The sequence below is a fragment of the Electrophorus electricus genome, chromosome 19 (assembly GCF_041902795.1).
Source record: "Electrophorus electricus isolate QZ-2024a chromosome 19, ASM4190279v1, whole genome shotgun sequence".
Lineage (NCBI taxonomy): Eukaryota > Metazoa > Chordata > Actinopteri > Gymnotiformes > Gymnotidae > Electrophorus > Electrophorus electricus.
The window spans coordinates 13,054,389-13,070,113 of NC_137515.1; the positions used below are offsets into that span (position 1 = coordinate 13,054,389).

Here is a 15,725-nt window from a genome sequence, read left to right on the forward strand (position 1 = left end):
GCGCACGCCACTCAGGGACGTCCTTCAGGTGTTCATCACAGACGTCAAACCCAGCGGCGCGTGGTCGGTTTCTGTCCCGCCACTCCGTCCATCCCATTCCTCCTTCTGCGGCGCGCGACGTGTCTGTGGATCGAAAAACGGGAGTGCCGTGAATTCCTGTGCTGGCGTTCCACTCTCCCCGACCACCACCCGAGAGATGACAAAACCTGGGCGTAAATGCCCACACAGCCTCTGTTCCCACCGTCCTCCCATAACAGTTCCTGTGAGGTTGGCTCACCAACGAAACAAGGAGCACGCCGGCTCCTTTTTGCAGTGGCACAACCTCGCACGTGCTGTGACTGAAAAGAGGATCTTTTGTGTTTTGTTTTGTGTTTCCGCGCGTCCTGAAGTCAGATGATCTCTTCTTCCTGTGCGTTCGGGTCCTGCAGGAATCCGGCGACACGTCGTCTAACTCTCTGTAAAGTAACCGTGTATGACATTGCTTTGGGGACCGCATGGTGACCTGGTACAAGGCACAGGGCACGGCACAGGTTTTTATGTCCCTTCTTCAGCAGAGGTGCACACTGTCCTGTGAACAGAGTGACCGTTCCTTTCCAGCTCCTACCCGGCCTGCGCGTCGTTGCACAAAGGCAGCTAGCTGCGTACATAAGCTCCCGGATTCTGGCGTACCCAAGCGATTCCCAACTTACAGCCACGGAAGCTCGACGTTATCCCTTTCTCAGGTCACCGGCTGTTGAAAGACGCATTTTGAAATGTGTTTGAAATTGAGACGCGCGCCGAGGCCCCGTGGTAAGGCTCGGCCGGAAGGGACAGCTTCAGTCGCACTGAGCTCTTGCAGCGCAGACACTTGCCTCAAACGACTGTGCGTAGAACAGCTGTGTTTGGAATACAGATTGGTGCCTGTATCAGTTGACCTTCCTGTTGGTTTCCTCATTAACATAAGATCTTAAACCCATAAACGTGCAACAGTTTGAAGAAATGCAGATAATAGATTCGGATGTTTCCTTCCCCCCCACTCCCAATCACACAATCATGTTTATTAGGGAGAAGTTGGTGATTAACGTGACGGGAATAATGAAGCTCGGTTCAGCTGGCTCTGAATAACAGAACACCTGTGTGTGACACTATTTTTGCTGTTGCCTTCATTCTCATTTATCATCTCCATATTACCTTTTCTGCATAATTACATAATGATTCTCTATACAGCACTGGAGGAATACCTTCGTGCTGTCTGTTTAGCCCCTCCCCCCCGCCGTGCTGCGGAATGAAATCTTTGTCTGACCGTAAATGGAGTCGCCAAACGACAGGCCCCCCAAAAGGCTCATTTGAATAATTGAAGGCGCTGCGATTCAGGTGGCGGCACCGGCGGTGGTGGCAGGTGGGCGGAGGCGGGGTAGGGCGGGGCAGGAGCTGGATGCAGAGCAATTAGGCTGGGCAAACAATGCAGCTCCGCGCTCCGCCCACAGGGGGTGGGCTTTTCACACTGCCCTTTACTTCTTCCTGATTGCAGCTGCTTCCCATTCAGCGCTTCAGTGGTAGGGGCGTGTGCGCGGAGACAGCGTGCCAATGAGACCCGCGGGGGGGCTTCCTCCCACCTGGTGGAGGTGCTGCCCCTGTGTGACGACCGCTGCTGTAGCGGATCCGTTCTCGTCGCGTTTAGCCGTTCCCCTCCACGCTCCACCACCTTTCTAACACCTCTCTCGGGTCTCTCGGCGGCTCGAGAGCCAGCGTGGCCGCCTGGACCGCCTCGCCGGCGAGAACAGGGATGGGCCAGCAAGTCCAGTCCGTCCACGAGCTTCTCGACATTGTAGACATGTGCCCCAGGTTCTTACCTACCCGGCCTGCTATGTGCAGCCATCGTTGCGGGCAACTGTACCTACTGTCACTCACTGGTTCAGACATTGATTAGAGACGGCAGAAAGCATGCCACCTGAGATGGATGAGCTACGGTGTGTGTGTGCGTGTGTTTGTGTGCGCGTGAGTGTGAGTGTGATTGTCTGTGTCAGGGGGAGCATGCTGACAGAGAACACGCACAGCCATATGGCTGAGTCTGTCTGGCCGTCCGCGTAGCTCGTCCTGACTGAAGCCGTCCGTGTTCTCTCCGAGCCGTGATTGACAGGTTGGCCTGCGGGCTTAGTCTGTCACTGCTGTTTGTCAGAGACGCTCCTCTGGGACTGGAATATCTCCCAATTATTACTGGCCTCCTCCTTCTCTGCCTCCCACGCATCTTCCCAGGCTGTTTCAACATTCCAAAACATTATGGAGGCTTATGAAAGACAACAGCTCTGTTTAGACACTAATTGGGACTGTTTTTCAACAAAATGTGCCATTAGTGCATGTTCGTGCCGAGTGCGGCGCCGCTACAGTAATCCATTAACTAACCTTGTTGACACCTCGTATTCAAAATAGCGAGATCCTGGTCTGCACACACTGGGCCTTCCTCCTCCTCAGCTCTCTCTCTCTTTCTCTCTCTCTCTCTCTCTCTCTCTCTCTCTCTCTCTCTCTGACTGTCTTCCTGTCTCGCAGTGCTGCGGGACGATTTCCGGCAGAACCCTCAGGACATGGTGGTGGTGGCCGGGGATTCGGCCACGCTCGAGTGCCAGCCTCCCAGGGGCCACCCAGAGCCCACCACCTTCTGGAGGAAAGACAAGGCACGGCTTGACCTCAAAGACGACAGGATCACGGTGAGCGCCCCCCCCCCCCCCCACTCCTTACCGGGCTACGGTGGACAATCCTGCGAACCATAAATCACGTCCTTGAATAAATGCGTAGAACACATTGCCTGAAGTCGCAGTTTAATTCGCTAGCTGTTTCTCAGATCCGAGGCGGAAAGCTGACCATTTCTGACACCAGGAAAAGCGACGGGGGGATGTACGTGTGCGTGGCAACCAACATGGTGGGGGAGAGAGAGAGCGAGATGGCTCAGCTCTCCGTGTTTGGTAAGGGAACAGCCACATATGTGTTAGTCTGTATTTTTGAGTCAATTGGTTCTCAGCCTGCCCAAGTGTATATGTATACAAGGTCTTTTTTTATATTGCACGTGTGCGTGTGTGTGTGCGTGTGCGCGGGCGTGTGTGTGTGTGCGTGTGTCCAGAGCGGCCCATATTTGTGCGCCGGCCGGTGAACCAGGTGGTGCTGATGGACGAGAGTGCCGAGTTCAGGTGTCAGGTGCAGGGAGACCCCGCCCCTTCGCTGCGCTGGAGGAAGGATGAGGCGGAGATCCCCCGGGGCAGGTGAGGGGAAACCCCGCCACCTGACTAGCCCCCGCCCACCCTGCATTGATCCACTCTATTCATTCCTCTATTGCTTCATTCCTGCATTCTCCTATAGCGCTGGTGCGTACATCCACACAGTTGCCCGGTGGATAGAAGCAAATTAGGATGCAGAGCTTGCGGTCAGAATGCAAATCACAGTTCCGGAAAGCTGAACTGGAGCATTGCAGATTAATAATGCTGTGTATCTTAAGATGCTGATTTTTACAGGAAGGCACAGAAGAAAGTCTGAGTATATATCTGGGTGATGGAAAAGATCATTGTAACCTGTGGGGGTCCGTGGATGCATCCATGTATATGTGTATGTGTGAGTGTGTTTATGGAAGTGAGACTGCTTGAGACATGTTATTTTGTTTATATTTAGCTAATGCTCTTATTGAGTATGTATATATATATATACATACTGATGTGTGTGTGTATGTGTACGTATATATGTATATACATACTGATATGTGTGTGTGTGTGTATATGTATATACATACTGATGTGTATGTGCATATAAATATATGTGTATATATATATATAATGTATGTGAATATATATGTATATGTATATATATACATATATATATATGTATGTATATGTATATGTGTATGTATATATATATATATATATATATATATATATATATATATATATATATATATATATATGTACTTGTATGTATGTATATATATGCACATGTGTGTGTATATGCATATATGTATATGTATATATATGTATGTATATATGTGTGTGTATATGTATATATATACTGTGTATGTATGTATGTATATATATACTGATATGTATGTGTATGTGTGTATATATATGTATGTGTATATATATGTATCAGGTGGAGCTGCCCTCTTTGGCTCGGACTCTCCCTTTTCTTTCCCGTGAGCTTTATTTCTGCGCTCCAGCCTGCACCAACTGTTCAATACTCTCCACACAAAGACCTCAGCTGTCTGGATGATAGAGCACACCCACCGCACACTGTATGCTTGCTGCTGCTAGCTTCCCATACAGTCTGTCCCGCAGTCCAGCAGGAACGTCCCCTGTGCCGCCGGCCCGAACCTCTACACAGCTGCGGCATTTTCCGGCCGGAGCTCAGCCTCCGTCTGGCCGCGCACTCCAATCTCCATCTTATTAAGTTCAAGTTCAAGTTCGGTTTATTTGTCACATACGTAGTCATACACAGTATAACTCGCAGTGAAATGGTTTTACATCAGGCTGACTGAAACTGTGGGCATCAATACTGCATTAGCTGGTCTGAAGCCGGACGGCGCAGGCTTCTGTCTTAAGCCTCATCAGACAGCGTTTAAATCTTTGATCTGAAACCGATCTCTTGATAGGGCGCAACCTCAGACGCGTGCACGGAAAGTATAGGTTTTGCCTGAAAGAGACGGTATTATGATGTTTGAGGTTTTTTAAAGCATTGATTTGATTCGTTTGTTTGTTTGTTTAAATATTCAAATGAGGGGAAGATAATATTTTAAGTATCATCCTTGCAGATATAGCTAAAATAAACCTGTGGGCACAGGGGGACCCATTGTGTGTATGTGTGGGTGGGTGTGCGTGTGTGCGTGCATGTGCGTGTTTGTGTTTGTGTTTGTATGTGTGGGTGGCTGGGTGTGTGGGTGGGTGTGTGTGGGTTGCGCATATGCGTGCGTGTGTGTGTGTGTGTGTGTGCGCATGTGTGTGCGTGTACATCTTTGTGTGCGTGTGCGCATGCGTGTACACTGCTGTGATGTCTTAGGTGTGAGAACAGTGTAAAGTGCTGAGTCGTGTATGCGGGGGTCCTCTGTGCAGTGGGCGGCTGCTCGCTTCCTCTCCGCCAGCGAAATAACAACCCCGTTTGCGAGCCTTCGTCTGCTTCTCCTCCACCTCTTAACCCAGAGGACCCCTCCAGGGAGGCACCTATATAGGTCAGAGACGTGATGTGACTGGAGTCTCCACCAGGATCCGGCCAATTGGAAGCCATTATGAGTCCTCTCTCAGCCTGGGAGTCCCCCGTCTGCATACTTCACATACTTCGCCTGCCATCAGAACCTTCCTCTCCTCTTATATAGATATGAAAAATGCATGTCTCCAAGACTCTCAGTTGAACTCTAAGCTCTTAAACCTGAAGCTCTCTCACTCTCTCTCTCTCTCTCTTTCTCTCTCTCTCTCTCTTTCTCTCTCTCTCTGTCTGTCTCTCTCTCCCGAAAGACACTGGCGTGATTTAGCTAGGCTGCAACTGGCTGCTGTAACTAACACCGTTCATTTGACCCACCGCGCACAGCAGAGGGTATGTCCTGATGCGCAGTTTATCCACAGAAATTAGTCGTTCATCTACGAAGCGGTTAGAAGCTCAGAGCCATGCCCCAGATACGCCAGAGCCTAGGATTCTGTCTTTCTTCCTTACTCCCGATGAAAACATATATGGGCGCGCGCGCGAACACACACACACACACACACACACACACACACACAGGGGCAAAACACAGTGGGTTCTTCTTCATAAATATTGAAACAGCGAAACAGTGAGGGTTCCAGCTGAAAGCACCTTTCATTTTGCCCTGCCTTTCATGCTTGCATAATTGACAGCCTTTTTCTCCACTTTACCAAATCATCTTCAACATGGACTCTCTCAAGGGCTGCGAAAAAGCCCTTTTGTTCCGCAAAAAAAACCCCGCTCCGCCGGCCCATTATTCTTTGTTTACTTATCCCGAAACGGCCTCCCGCTAATCGCCGCCCCTCCGCCCTGGCCCCCCTCTGTACGGAGAACCCAGCGTGCCGGCCACGCTCGCCGTTTTCCCGAGCCCCCTCGGGGTCGTTTGAAGACCGCTGCTTGCCGATTCTGCCCAGGTACGACACGAAATACGAGAAGGACGAGTTCATCTTGAGGGTGAAGAAGGTTTCGTCAGCGGACCAGGGAAGCTTCGCGTGCGTGGCGGAGAATCGGGTGGGGAAGGTGGAGGCGTCGGCGACCCTCACGGTCAGGGGTAAGTGTGGGGCCTTCGGGTCCTTTCATCTCCAGACATTCCTGACATTTAGCAGTAAAACATCCTGACTAGGTCTGACATACAAAGATGGAGTCCATGTAGTAGCATGTTAACAGATACCCACTGACAGAGCAACTCCGCCTCTATAAATTAAGAATAACTGGTGGACCAAACTTTTTTTTCCCTCCGGATGTTGTTTGACTGCAGTACCCCTGGGCCTTGTCTACTGTGTACTGAGGAATTTTATGTCATTCTGTCTTGGTGATCACATTGGGTATTACCGTTCAAAGATTTGATAGGCCTCAGATTGGAAAAGAGAAAGAGAAATATGTGGTTTTGGTTTTAGACTAAATTTGGTAAAAAAAAAATCCCAATCGGACAGACGGCGGCCATTTATCCTTAACCCACTTTTTGGGTGCAGCAGCACGGAAGTCACGCCACAGAGCAGGAGTGAGGGGCTCTTATTTACGAAGCAGTTTATTTCTCTCAGCTGGAGCTGAGGCTGGCAAGACCACCTCCCCTGCGAGTGTCATTCCCTGACCAGTGGGACTCTTGCGATACACAAACAGACACTTGCGTTGCGCACACATTCTCACATACACACGCACGCAATCACACAGACGAACGCGGACGCGGGCGCGCGCACTCAGGCGAGAGCAGGGCATGGCTGACTGGCACCGACGTCCCGCTGAGTTAAAGAAATGAGGAGCTTAGTGATGGTTTAGAGCGCGGCTCTGTCCCGCGCCCTCCTGTAAAGCAATATTCTGTTCAATATTTCTACCACTTTCTCTGGAGCCAGGCAGGCCGGGGAGGGAGTAGAAGTGGGGTGAGATATAAGCGGGTTGATAAGGCACCTGAGATCTGAGTTTGCATAATTTGAAGTTTTCTAGCTGTAGCCTCTGTGCGGAAGTTTCCAGAATGCGCGCCAGGCATCGTGCTGCATTATGAGGATTCGTTCACAGTTCACCTGGTTTAAGAACCATTTCATCCATCACCCAACAGCACCCTGTCGTGAAGTTACTGTGTCCGATGCCATGTCACTTACTCTTCATCCTCTCCTTCCCTTCGGTATCTGTTGTTCTCGTTCCCCACCCCTAACGCACCCCCACTGGCTCTCACTCAGATCATTGTTCTTTCACCAGCTCAACCTCTTGGTAAGTGCCCATCCAGACTATGCTACTAGCAGTCCTGCCCGTTAGTTAAAATCTTCCTTTCATACAGACGCTAAGTTGGGATTTCTGGAGCATAGCAGTGCCTGTGAATCCTGAGAGAACTGATGCATGGCCCTTGGGTAGCCCTGTCGGCGTTCTGAAATTTCGAAACTTTGAAATCGGAGGTTTTTGGTTGTTGTTTAAAGAAATGTGGTGCCGCAGAAATGGAGATAAAAATGTGGTGAAATCTTTGCGTGGACATGCTTCTGCTAAACCTCCTACCTCGCATTTCCAGCCATTAGCCAAACCCGCCGTTCGCTGTTTGCTTTCCCGCCTCCTCCTGCATTAAACATGACCGCGGCCGCCGTGGCAACAGTGACGCCCCCTGTTCCGCTGTTTGTGCGTGCGACCTTTCATCTCAGAGGCGCCCCAGTTCGTCGTGCGGCCCCGGGACCAGATCGTGACCCAGGGGCGCGGTGCCACCTTCCCGTGCGAGACGAGGGGAAATCCGCAGCCCGCCATGTTCTGGCAGAAAGAGGGCAGTCAGGTGAGCGCCCTCCCCGCTACATCCCGCTACTCAGGTATGGGCTCCTCCGCACAGCTGGGCCCTGCCGTGGTGACCCACGAGTACACCCTGACAGTCATTTTGGACTTAAAACAAGATATTTAACTCAGCGAACCAATTAGCGCACTGAATAAATGGCAGGATTTTCAGTGGTTGACTGGATTTTGCCTTCAGAGTAATAAAGTAGCCATCGGCCCTCCGTCACTTGACTTACATGGGGGTGGGAGGGTCATTTGTCATCTCAGAATTTATTCATTTACTGTATTCGAGTCATTAGGGCTAATTGAATCTGGCTAATGCCCTTCCTCTCCCCTCAGTCGGGGTAGCTTTGAGAACTTGGAGTGAAGGGGAAATCTCATTAGAGGCAGGAGAGACAGAGACCCCCGGGGCTGCGAGTGTGTGGAAAAGCCTCTCCTGGGCCCTCCACGCCAAAGGGGACGGCGGCCGGACGACGAGCACTCGCTGCGGCCCGTAATTACCGGCCCACCGCGGCGCAAGACGCCAGTCAGAGCCCGCCGTGGGCGCCCGTGAGCAAACGCTCACCGCTCGACTCCAGCGCGCCTCGGCGCAGGAAAGAAGATGTTCTTGTCACGAGCTCCACCCTCTCCAGACATTGCAGAAACATGTGCCTTTTGGTTTTGCTAGTCTATGCGGGATGTCATTTTGTTCTTGGGTTTTTTTTGACCTGGTGACTTCTGCGTTCTCGCCGTCCTCAGGAACTGCTCTTCCCGAGCCAGCCTCCTCAGGTCGGAAGCCGCTTTTCCGTGGCGTCGAACGGCGATCTGACCATCGCCTCGGTCCAGCGCGCGGACGCGGGCTACTACGTCTGCCAGGCCCTCAGCGTAGCCGGCAGCATCCTGGCCAAGGCCCAGCTGGAGGTGTCTGATGGTGAGTGTGCTGAGCCTCCAACCCCAGCCTCAAAGACCCCACAATTACTAAACGTTCCTTGACCACGTTGGTCAGGCAACCCTGAATTTCCTCTAGGTTAGAACTGCACAAGAAATCAGTCAGAACACTGCACCAGTGACCTCATATCTAAGATCTGGTTTATAATGTAATGTATACAAACATTACTCTGGTCTGAAAACACAGCTGAATCATACAGTAATTGGCCATTCCCAAAGGATTTATTGGTGTACAAACGGACATAATCTGCAATACTTTGTCTCGGGAAAAATATAAATTGCACAACAGAATACCTTTTTTTTTTTTTTACCGCACTGTCGGATTGCCAAACGTTGCGGCACTTGCAGTTCCACTCTAGATCCGGTGACCTACGCCGCTTTGCTGCGCGTGCGGCAGATAACTTTGGGAAAGTGTGTGGCAGGAACTCATCGACGTTTTGCTGGGGGCCCGGAGAGGAGAGAGAGAGAGAACCGGCGTGGGGCCCGGAGGACGAGCGAAGCCCATAAAGTGTGACACAGGGCGCGCTGATGGAGAGATGCGCGTTTACACCCACTTCTCCTCTCGAAGCGTATCATTATCTTAAGTGCTGCGGAGGCGCCTGGTGGGGTGGGGTGGGGGTGGAGTGTTGGGGGGGGTTGTTGTGGGGGGGGGGGGGTTTGCTCCCTGCCCCCTTTTCATTCCGCCTTGGCCTGCTCTCGCAGACATTATTGAATTAACATCTGCTCGAGGCCCTCTCTCCGCACAAGGGGAGCCTCAGCCTCAAAGCAGCCACTACTGGATCGCCACGCATATCAATCGCGAGGAGGAAGCAGACGAGGAGGATCTGGGGGGAGGAGGGAGGAGGAGGAGGAGGCGAGACGGAGTGAGACAAAGGAGGGAGAAAGTGCACAGGCTAAGCCGATGACGGAGATAAAAGCCCCCGGTCTGCATTGTGCTGTGTATAGACCATTTTATGTAAATTCATAATAGTGTGTGCATGCGGGCAGCATTTAACATTAAGAACTCGGCGGGAGCCGTGGGCTTTCAGGCCGGGAGACACAGAGGTTGCTTTGTGGTCCTTGAGCCTGTAATATTGTTGTAATGCAGTCGATTTCTCTCAGTAGAAGAGATAAGGAGATGAGCGAAGGATACCAGGAGGTTCGCATCCATGCATAGATGCAACCCGTCTGCTGAAATGGCTTTGTTAAATGAGAGTGTTTGGTTAGGGGAGAGACAGCGAGTGGGGGTGTGAACTCAACGCGTGGTGAAAAAAAGCGCTTTAATTAGCCTCTAAGGCAAGACATTTTTCATGCACACCTTGTAATTAGTGTGCCAAGGTGTGATGGCATTTCATGAGGGTGGCATTTTTTTACATGGCTGACCACAAAAACAGGTGCTACACTTCAGAACATGACACTGGCAGTATGCGCCCGGTCTCCTGCAAGGTCAAAGAGGAAAAAAAAAATATGATAAGGAAATTGTCATTATGCATGTAGTTATTTTCTTTGCTTCCTGCTCAACAGCTCTTAAGGACCGCCCACCCCCCATTATTCAGCAGGGCCCAACCAATCAGACGGTGGGAGTGGGCGGTCTGGCTCTGTTGGGATGTCGGGCGTCTGGAGACCCGGAGCCCACTGTCACTTGGCTGAAGGGTGGGCTCAGTCTGATGGGCACCGAGCCCCACATGTCCCTGCTGGACCCGGGCAGCCTGCAGATCCAGAACACCAAGGTCCTTTTCTGTGGTTTAGAATTGCTGTGTAGTCACATCGTGTATGGTGTTGAAAGTGTGTGTGTGTGTGTGTGTGTGTGTGTGTGCAGAGTGAGGGTGAAAGAGTGAAGGGAGAGAAGAGAGGTGAGTGGTGTCAGAGAGGCATGGTTTAGATGGACAAGTGCATTCAGTTTAAAGATGAATAAAGAGTATTGATTTTTTAATAAATTGCTAAACGCTGCCATTTAAGGAGCTGTCTTTAGCTCAGCTCTGACAGAAACTGGGCTCTTCCTCAAGGACAGCTCTTTATAGTTGATTAAAGACACACACACACACACACACACACACGCACTCTAATGTAAATCTAAAATGCCTACATAGCTCTTATCTACATTCTTATCTCTCTTTGGATGTCAGTTTCACTTAAATCACTCTCTGAATCAAACTCTGAATCAAATTAATAGAGCATATGCAAACACAGTGAAGAAAGGCTGGCTAGTGTCAGAGAGAGTGAGAGAGAGAGAGTCAGTTCTTGCCATATGCCGTTGTTGCACCAATCAGTACTAAGTAGACCACTGTGTCACCATGTCAGTGTAGCTGCATTGATGATGACTGGGTGCAGAGTTCTAAATTAAATTTATTAACAAAATTAACGTCAGCACTTTTACCAGTCGCATAGTGTCAGTCTCTCTCTCTGGCTCTCTGCGATGCTTCTTCACAGAGGCCGTTAGAGGTTAATGCATTTTCGTTGTCATGTCTTGGCAGAATGTGGAACTTCCAGCAGTTGATTATGATGATTGTACTAGAACATCTAGATAGCTGTCACCACCAGAATGGCTTAATTCTATACTCACATCGGCTACTTAGCAAGTCGATCAGTAATCGGTCCTTTTCGCTGAAAAAAAAATCTATATTTTACATGGGTGTCGCTGAAATCTCGCTCAGCTCTGTGTGGTCTGTCGCTGTCTTTATTCCAGCTCTCGGACTCCGGCCTGTATACGTGTTTGGCCAGCAGTTCCAGCGGAGAGACGTCGTGGAGCGCCTTCCTGGACGTCCGAGGTGCTTGCTGGTTTTGCCAGAACGTTCCATTATGTCACTCCTAGCGCTTCCTGTCTAACGCCCCCTTCTTCCTCTCAGAGTCAGCCGAGCCTGTGGACTCCGCGTCCCACAATGCCACTGCTCTCCCGGGTCCGCCCTCTAAGCCTGAGGTGACCGATGTCACCAAGAGCAGCGTGTCACTGTCGTGGCGTCCTCGCCCTGAGGACGCCTCCCTGGTTTCCTCCTACGTCATCGAGGCCTTTGGGTATGTCCGCCGCACATGCCCGCTGGTCCTGCCGCCCTTCACACACACGCCACAGACACCTACCCCCCTGTGACCTGCCACTGAAGGGGTTGGTGGTTTATTTCTGGAGCAGGGACTGTGCTGTGCTTAAGTGTGGCTTCCCAGGGCGTTATTTGGCTCGCTGCTTTCCATCAATATTGCAGTGGCCGGTGCACTAAGACTGGGGTGATTGTGTGAAGGTTGACCTTCAGTGGGCGTTAGTCACACGACTCGCTCTCAGGTAGTAGAAGACAGCCTGCTCTAGATAGGGATGGCTCAGGTCGGGGGTCCTCCCCCTTTTCACACCTGTTACACAATAGTTAAAAGTCCATAATGGCTAATAATAAAGGCGAGCGTTAATGTAGCTGCAGATATTGTGTACTATGCATGCTAATGCTGGGTCGTGTGAAAGCTTCTTTGCAAAATGCTTTATGGTGAGCTGTTAAAACAGACACTCTGTCCGACAGCAGTCCGAACTCATGCTGGTCGTGTCAGGGACGGCCGCCCGAGGCACGTTCCCTCTCCCTGAGCAGCGTCCTCACTGTGTCCCCTCTGCGTCCCCTCTGTGTCCCCTCTGCGTCCTCACTGTGTCCCCTCTGCGTCTTCACTGTGTCCCCTCTGTGTCCCCTCTGCGTCCTCACTGTGTCCCCTCTGTGTCCCCTCTGCATCCCCTCTGCGTCTTCACTGTGTCCCCTCTGTGTCCCCTCTGCGTCCTCACTGTGTCCCCTCTGCGTCCCCTCTGCGTCTCCTCTGCACCCCCTCTTTGTCCCATCTACATTCCCTCTGCGTCCCCTCTGCGTCCCCTCTGCACCCCCTCTTTGTCCCATCTACATTCCCTCTGTGTCCCCTCTGTGTCCCCTCTGCGTCCCCTCTGCACCCCCTCTGTGTCCCCTCTGCATTCCCTCGGTTTACCCTCTATGACCCTTCTGCGTCCTGTCTGCGTCCTCTCTGCGTCCCTTCTGTGTCCTCTCTCTGCGTCCGCAGCCAGCTGGTAAGTAACAGCTGGCAGACGGTGGCCGACCACGTGAAGAGCACGGCGTACACCGTGGAGGAGCTGCGCCCCAACACAGTCTACCTCTTCATCATCCGAGCAGTGAACGCGCGGGGCGTGGGCGACCCGAGCGTCATGTCCGAGCCCGTCCGCACGCAGGGTAACCTCCACCCCCCACCCCCCCAACCTTCCTCCGCCTCCCTCAGAAACTAGCCTTCAGACATGGTTAACGTAGCCACTCAGCTAGCGCTGAGCCTTAGGCAAACACCACCACCACCGCAGAGAAATATGAATTAGTCAAGGATGAGACGTTACTCCTCACAGCGGCGTTGTGAAAGACACTTTACCTGTAGAACCGCGTGTGACGGAGATTACAGTGTGTCTCGCCCACCAGCTGTGTTTTCCTTGACGATGCTCAGTTCGTGCACGTGCCTCTGTCTGTGTGCCGTCCACGTGTTTGGCAGACATCAGCCCGGCCGTGCGGGGCGTCGACCACCGGCAGGTGCAGAAAGAGCTGGGTGATGTCATCGTCAGCATGCACAACCCCGTGGTGCTGAGCTCCACCTCCGTGCGGGTAACGTGGGTGGTAAGCTGAGCTTCGCTTTACTCTACAGGAATGCATACACACACCTAAAATACCCAGACACAAACATAAGCCACATATGAATGCACGACCTTCGTGCTCAGAATGCAGGACACAACCAGGAATTTTGAATCAAACAAAGTGTTGCAAAAAGATTTTTAAAAAATGAACAATTCCGGGGGATTCAATTTGGACATGTCTCACTGGGATGTAAAAGTCCCCCACTGTGACGTCTCAGTGCGACAATAGCTTGACTGCAGAGAGCCGCCAGGAAGCCAGGGAGAGCCTTGCAGAGGGCCGTTAAAAGTAAAGCGTGTTTTCATGCCACACCCTAATTTGGGCCACGCTCAACCAGGGATTCCAGGCTGGAAACAGGAGCCTGGACACCAAGTGCACGGCCATCTGGCGCTTCATTAATCTCGGACCATTTAGGCTGACGTTTGAATTTGGACAAATGGCTCTCCCTGAAACAGATAGATCACTATTAGCCCAGCGTGCTGGTTTTTGGGAGCTGTCTGTGGGTTCCACACAGTCACTGCGCCTCATGCTTTTGTTTGGCAAAGTGTTGGTGCCACTTTGTCTCTGGAGTGTTATTTAATGAGGAGAATCACCCCCAACACACACGCGCACACACACACACACACACACACACACACACACACACACACACACACACACACACACAATGCGCATGCACCACACTCAAACTATATGTTGCAGTGCTGCAGTAGCATGCATACACGTGATTTATACGCTTGCATGCTGGTGCGGGGCTCCTTTAATGGTCCATACTGGACTTTCGTGGTGATGCCGTGTGCCAGCGTTGGAACGCGCTGCCAAATTGCCCTCTTTCTCAAACACAAACATGGAGTTGGCAGTCAGAACCGTGTGCAGTCATTATAGAAGCAAACCGTTATTGATGCGCTTTCAGAACAGTATCACAAAGCAGGGTTTAGTTTTCCATCACTTATCATGGTGATTGCAGTCCAAACCGAAACACAAACATGCTCGACCTGTTCCCTGTCAAGGTCATTCGGCTCAGTCGTGGATGACGTTTGGGAGAAGTTGGTCACTTAAAAACGTGTGAAAAATGAAGAATCAAAAATAGCAGGAATTGGTATACTAGAAGACTCGCAGAACTGCTGAGTCTGATTTCCTCCAGTGCTTTGACATCACCGGCACTTTAACCAGCTGGCAATCAAGGTGTCTCAGTTCCGACATGAAACGTTCCCCAAAATAATGACATCATTGCTTATTCGTGGCGTAGCCTGAAGGTTACACCACTTAGCGTTTTATCCCTTCTCAGTAGCGCATTCCAGTTTCCATTACGTGCTCGCCCTGGCACTGGGAGACGGACCTGTCCCGTTTCACCGTGCGTCCGTGCAACAGACGGGATCGGTACGCACTGGTCTCTATTAGAATGCTCTACGGGACTAAGTGAAGCTTTTAGATCCCTTATTCATTTCCGTAATGAAGTGCACACACCCCCTCCCATGTGCTCACGCAAACACGCGCACACACACGCACACATTCCCGGGTTTGTACGGCGGTACAAGGTGGGAGGGGCGAAGGCAGCCGGCTGATTTATTTGGGCCGGGCTGACGGTAAACAGCTACTTTATTTCGCCCGTAAAAGCTTTTGCTTGCTTCTGCCCCTGTTAACAAGCCATTACGGTGAGTTATACACCCTCCCTCCGCCGAATGACTTCCACTGTACCTATACACGGTGACACAGCATCGCCGAAGCAACCGAACCATTGTTTTTAATGCACTGGGCAGGGCCTTACAAAGCATATAGAGCGGCCGGTTCTTCACCGTTGACTCCGTCTCGTCATTTGAAAACAATCAGTGTGAGGATGCAGGCAGGGTCGTTGTCTTTGCTTCATATTTTTGATGCGTCTGCCCCTCTTTGACCCTCCCTCATCTTTCGGTCTCCACGACTCCTATCCATCTCCTCACCCCCTGTTGGCCGCCACAGGTCGAGAACCCGTCCAGGTTCATCCAGGGCTACCGCGTCCTGTACAGACAGACGTCCGGGTTGTCCTCCCCGGGGCCGTGGCAGGAACAGGACCTGAAGGCCCCGACCGAGCGAGGCATCACCCTGCGTGACCTAAAAAAGGGCGTGGTCTACGAGATCAAGGTCCGCCCCTTCTTCAACGAGTTTCAAGGAGCAGACAGCGAATCCATGACAGCACGCACTTTGGAGGAAGGTAACTGCCCCCCGGAAGTGAGGAGACGCACTTTATGTTCGGAACGCACCTGTAACCGTGCAGGACTTAATATG

The 15,725-nt window shown here is 51.5% G+C and overlaps 1 protein-coding gene across 2 annotated transcripts in view; it reads left to right on the top strand.

The window, feature by feature from the left end:
• LOC113570047 (roundabout homolog 2-like) overlaps nt 1-15,725 on the top strand; it is a 73,981-nt gene that overhangs the window by 36,659 nt on the left and 21,597 nt on the right. For both annotated transcript variants that reach the window (XM_035535868.2, XM_081702294.1), the window contains exons 3-14: nt 2,527-2,684; nt 2,819-2,939; nt 3,095-3,233; nt 6,102-6,238; nt 7,812-7,936; nt 8,671-8,842; nt 10,363-10,568; nt 11,525-11,606; nt 11,685-11,850; nt 12,853-13,019; nt 13,324-13,445; nt 15,420-15,651. In XM_035535868.2, the coding sequence (XP_035391761.2) occupies nt 2,527-2,684; nt 2,819-2,939; nt 3,095-3,233; nt 6,102-6,238; nt 7,812-7,936; nt 8,671-8,842; nt 10,363-10,568; nt 11,525-11,606; nt 11,685-11,850; nt 12,853-13,019; nt 13,324-13,445; nt 15,420-15,651 (1,827 nt within the window). The remainder of the gene's footprint in view (nt 1-2,526; nt 2,685-2,818; nt 2,940-3,094; nt 3,234-6,101; nt 6,239-7,811; nt 7,937-8,670; nt 8,843-10,362; nt 10,569-11,524; nt 11,607-11,684; nt 11,851-12,852; nt 13,020-13,323; nt 13,446-15,419; nt 15,652-15,725) is intronic.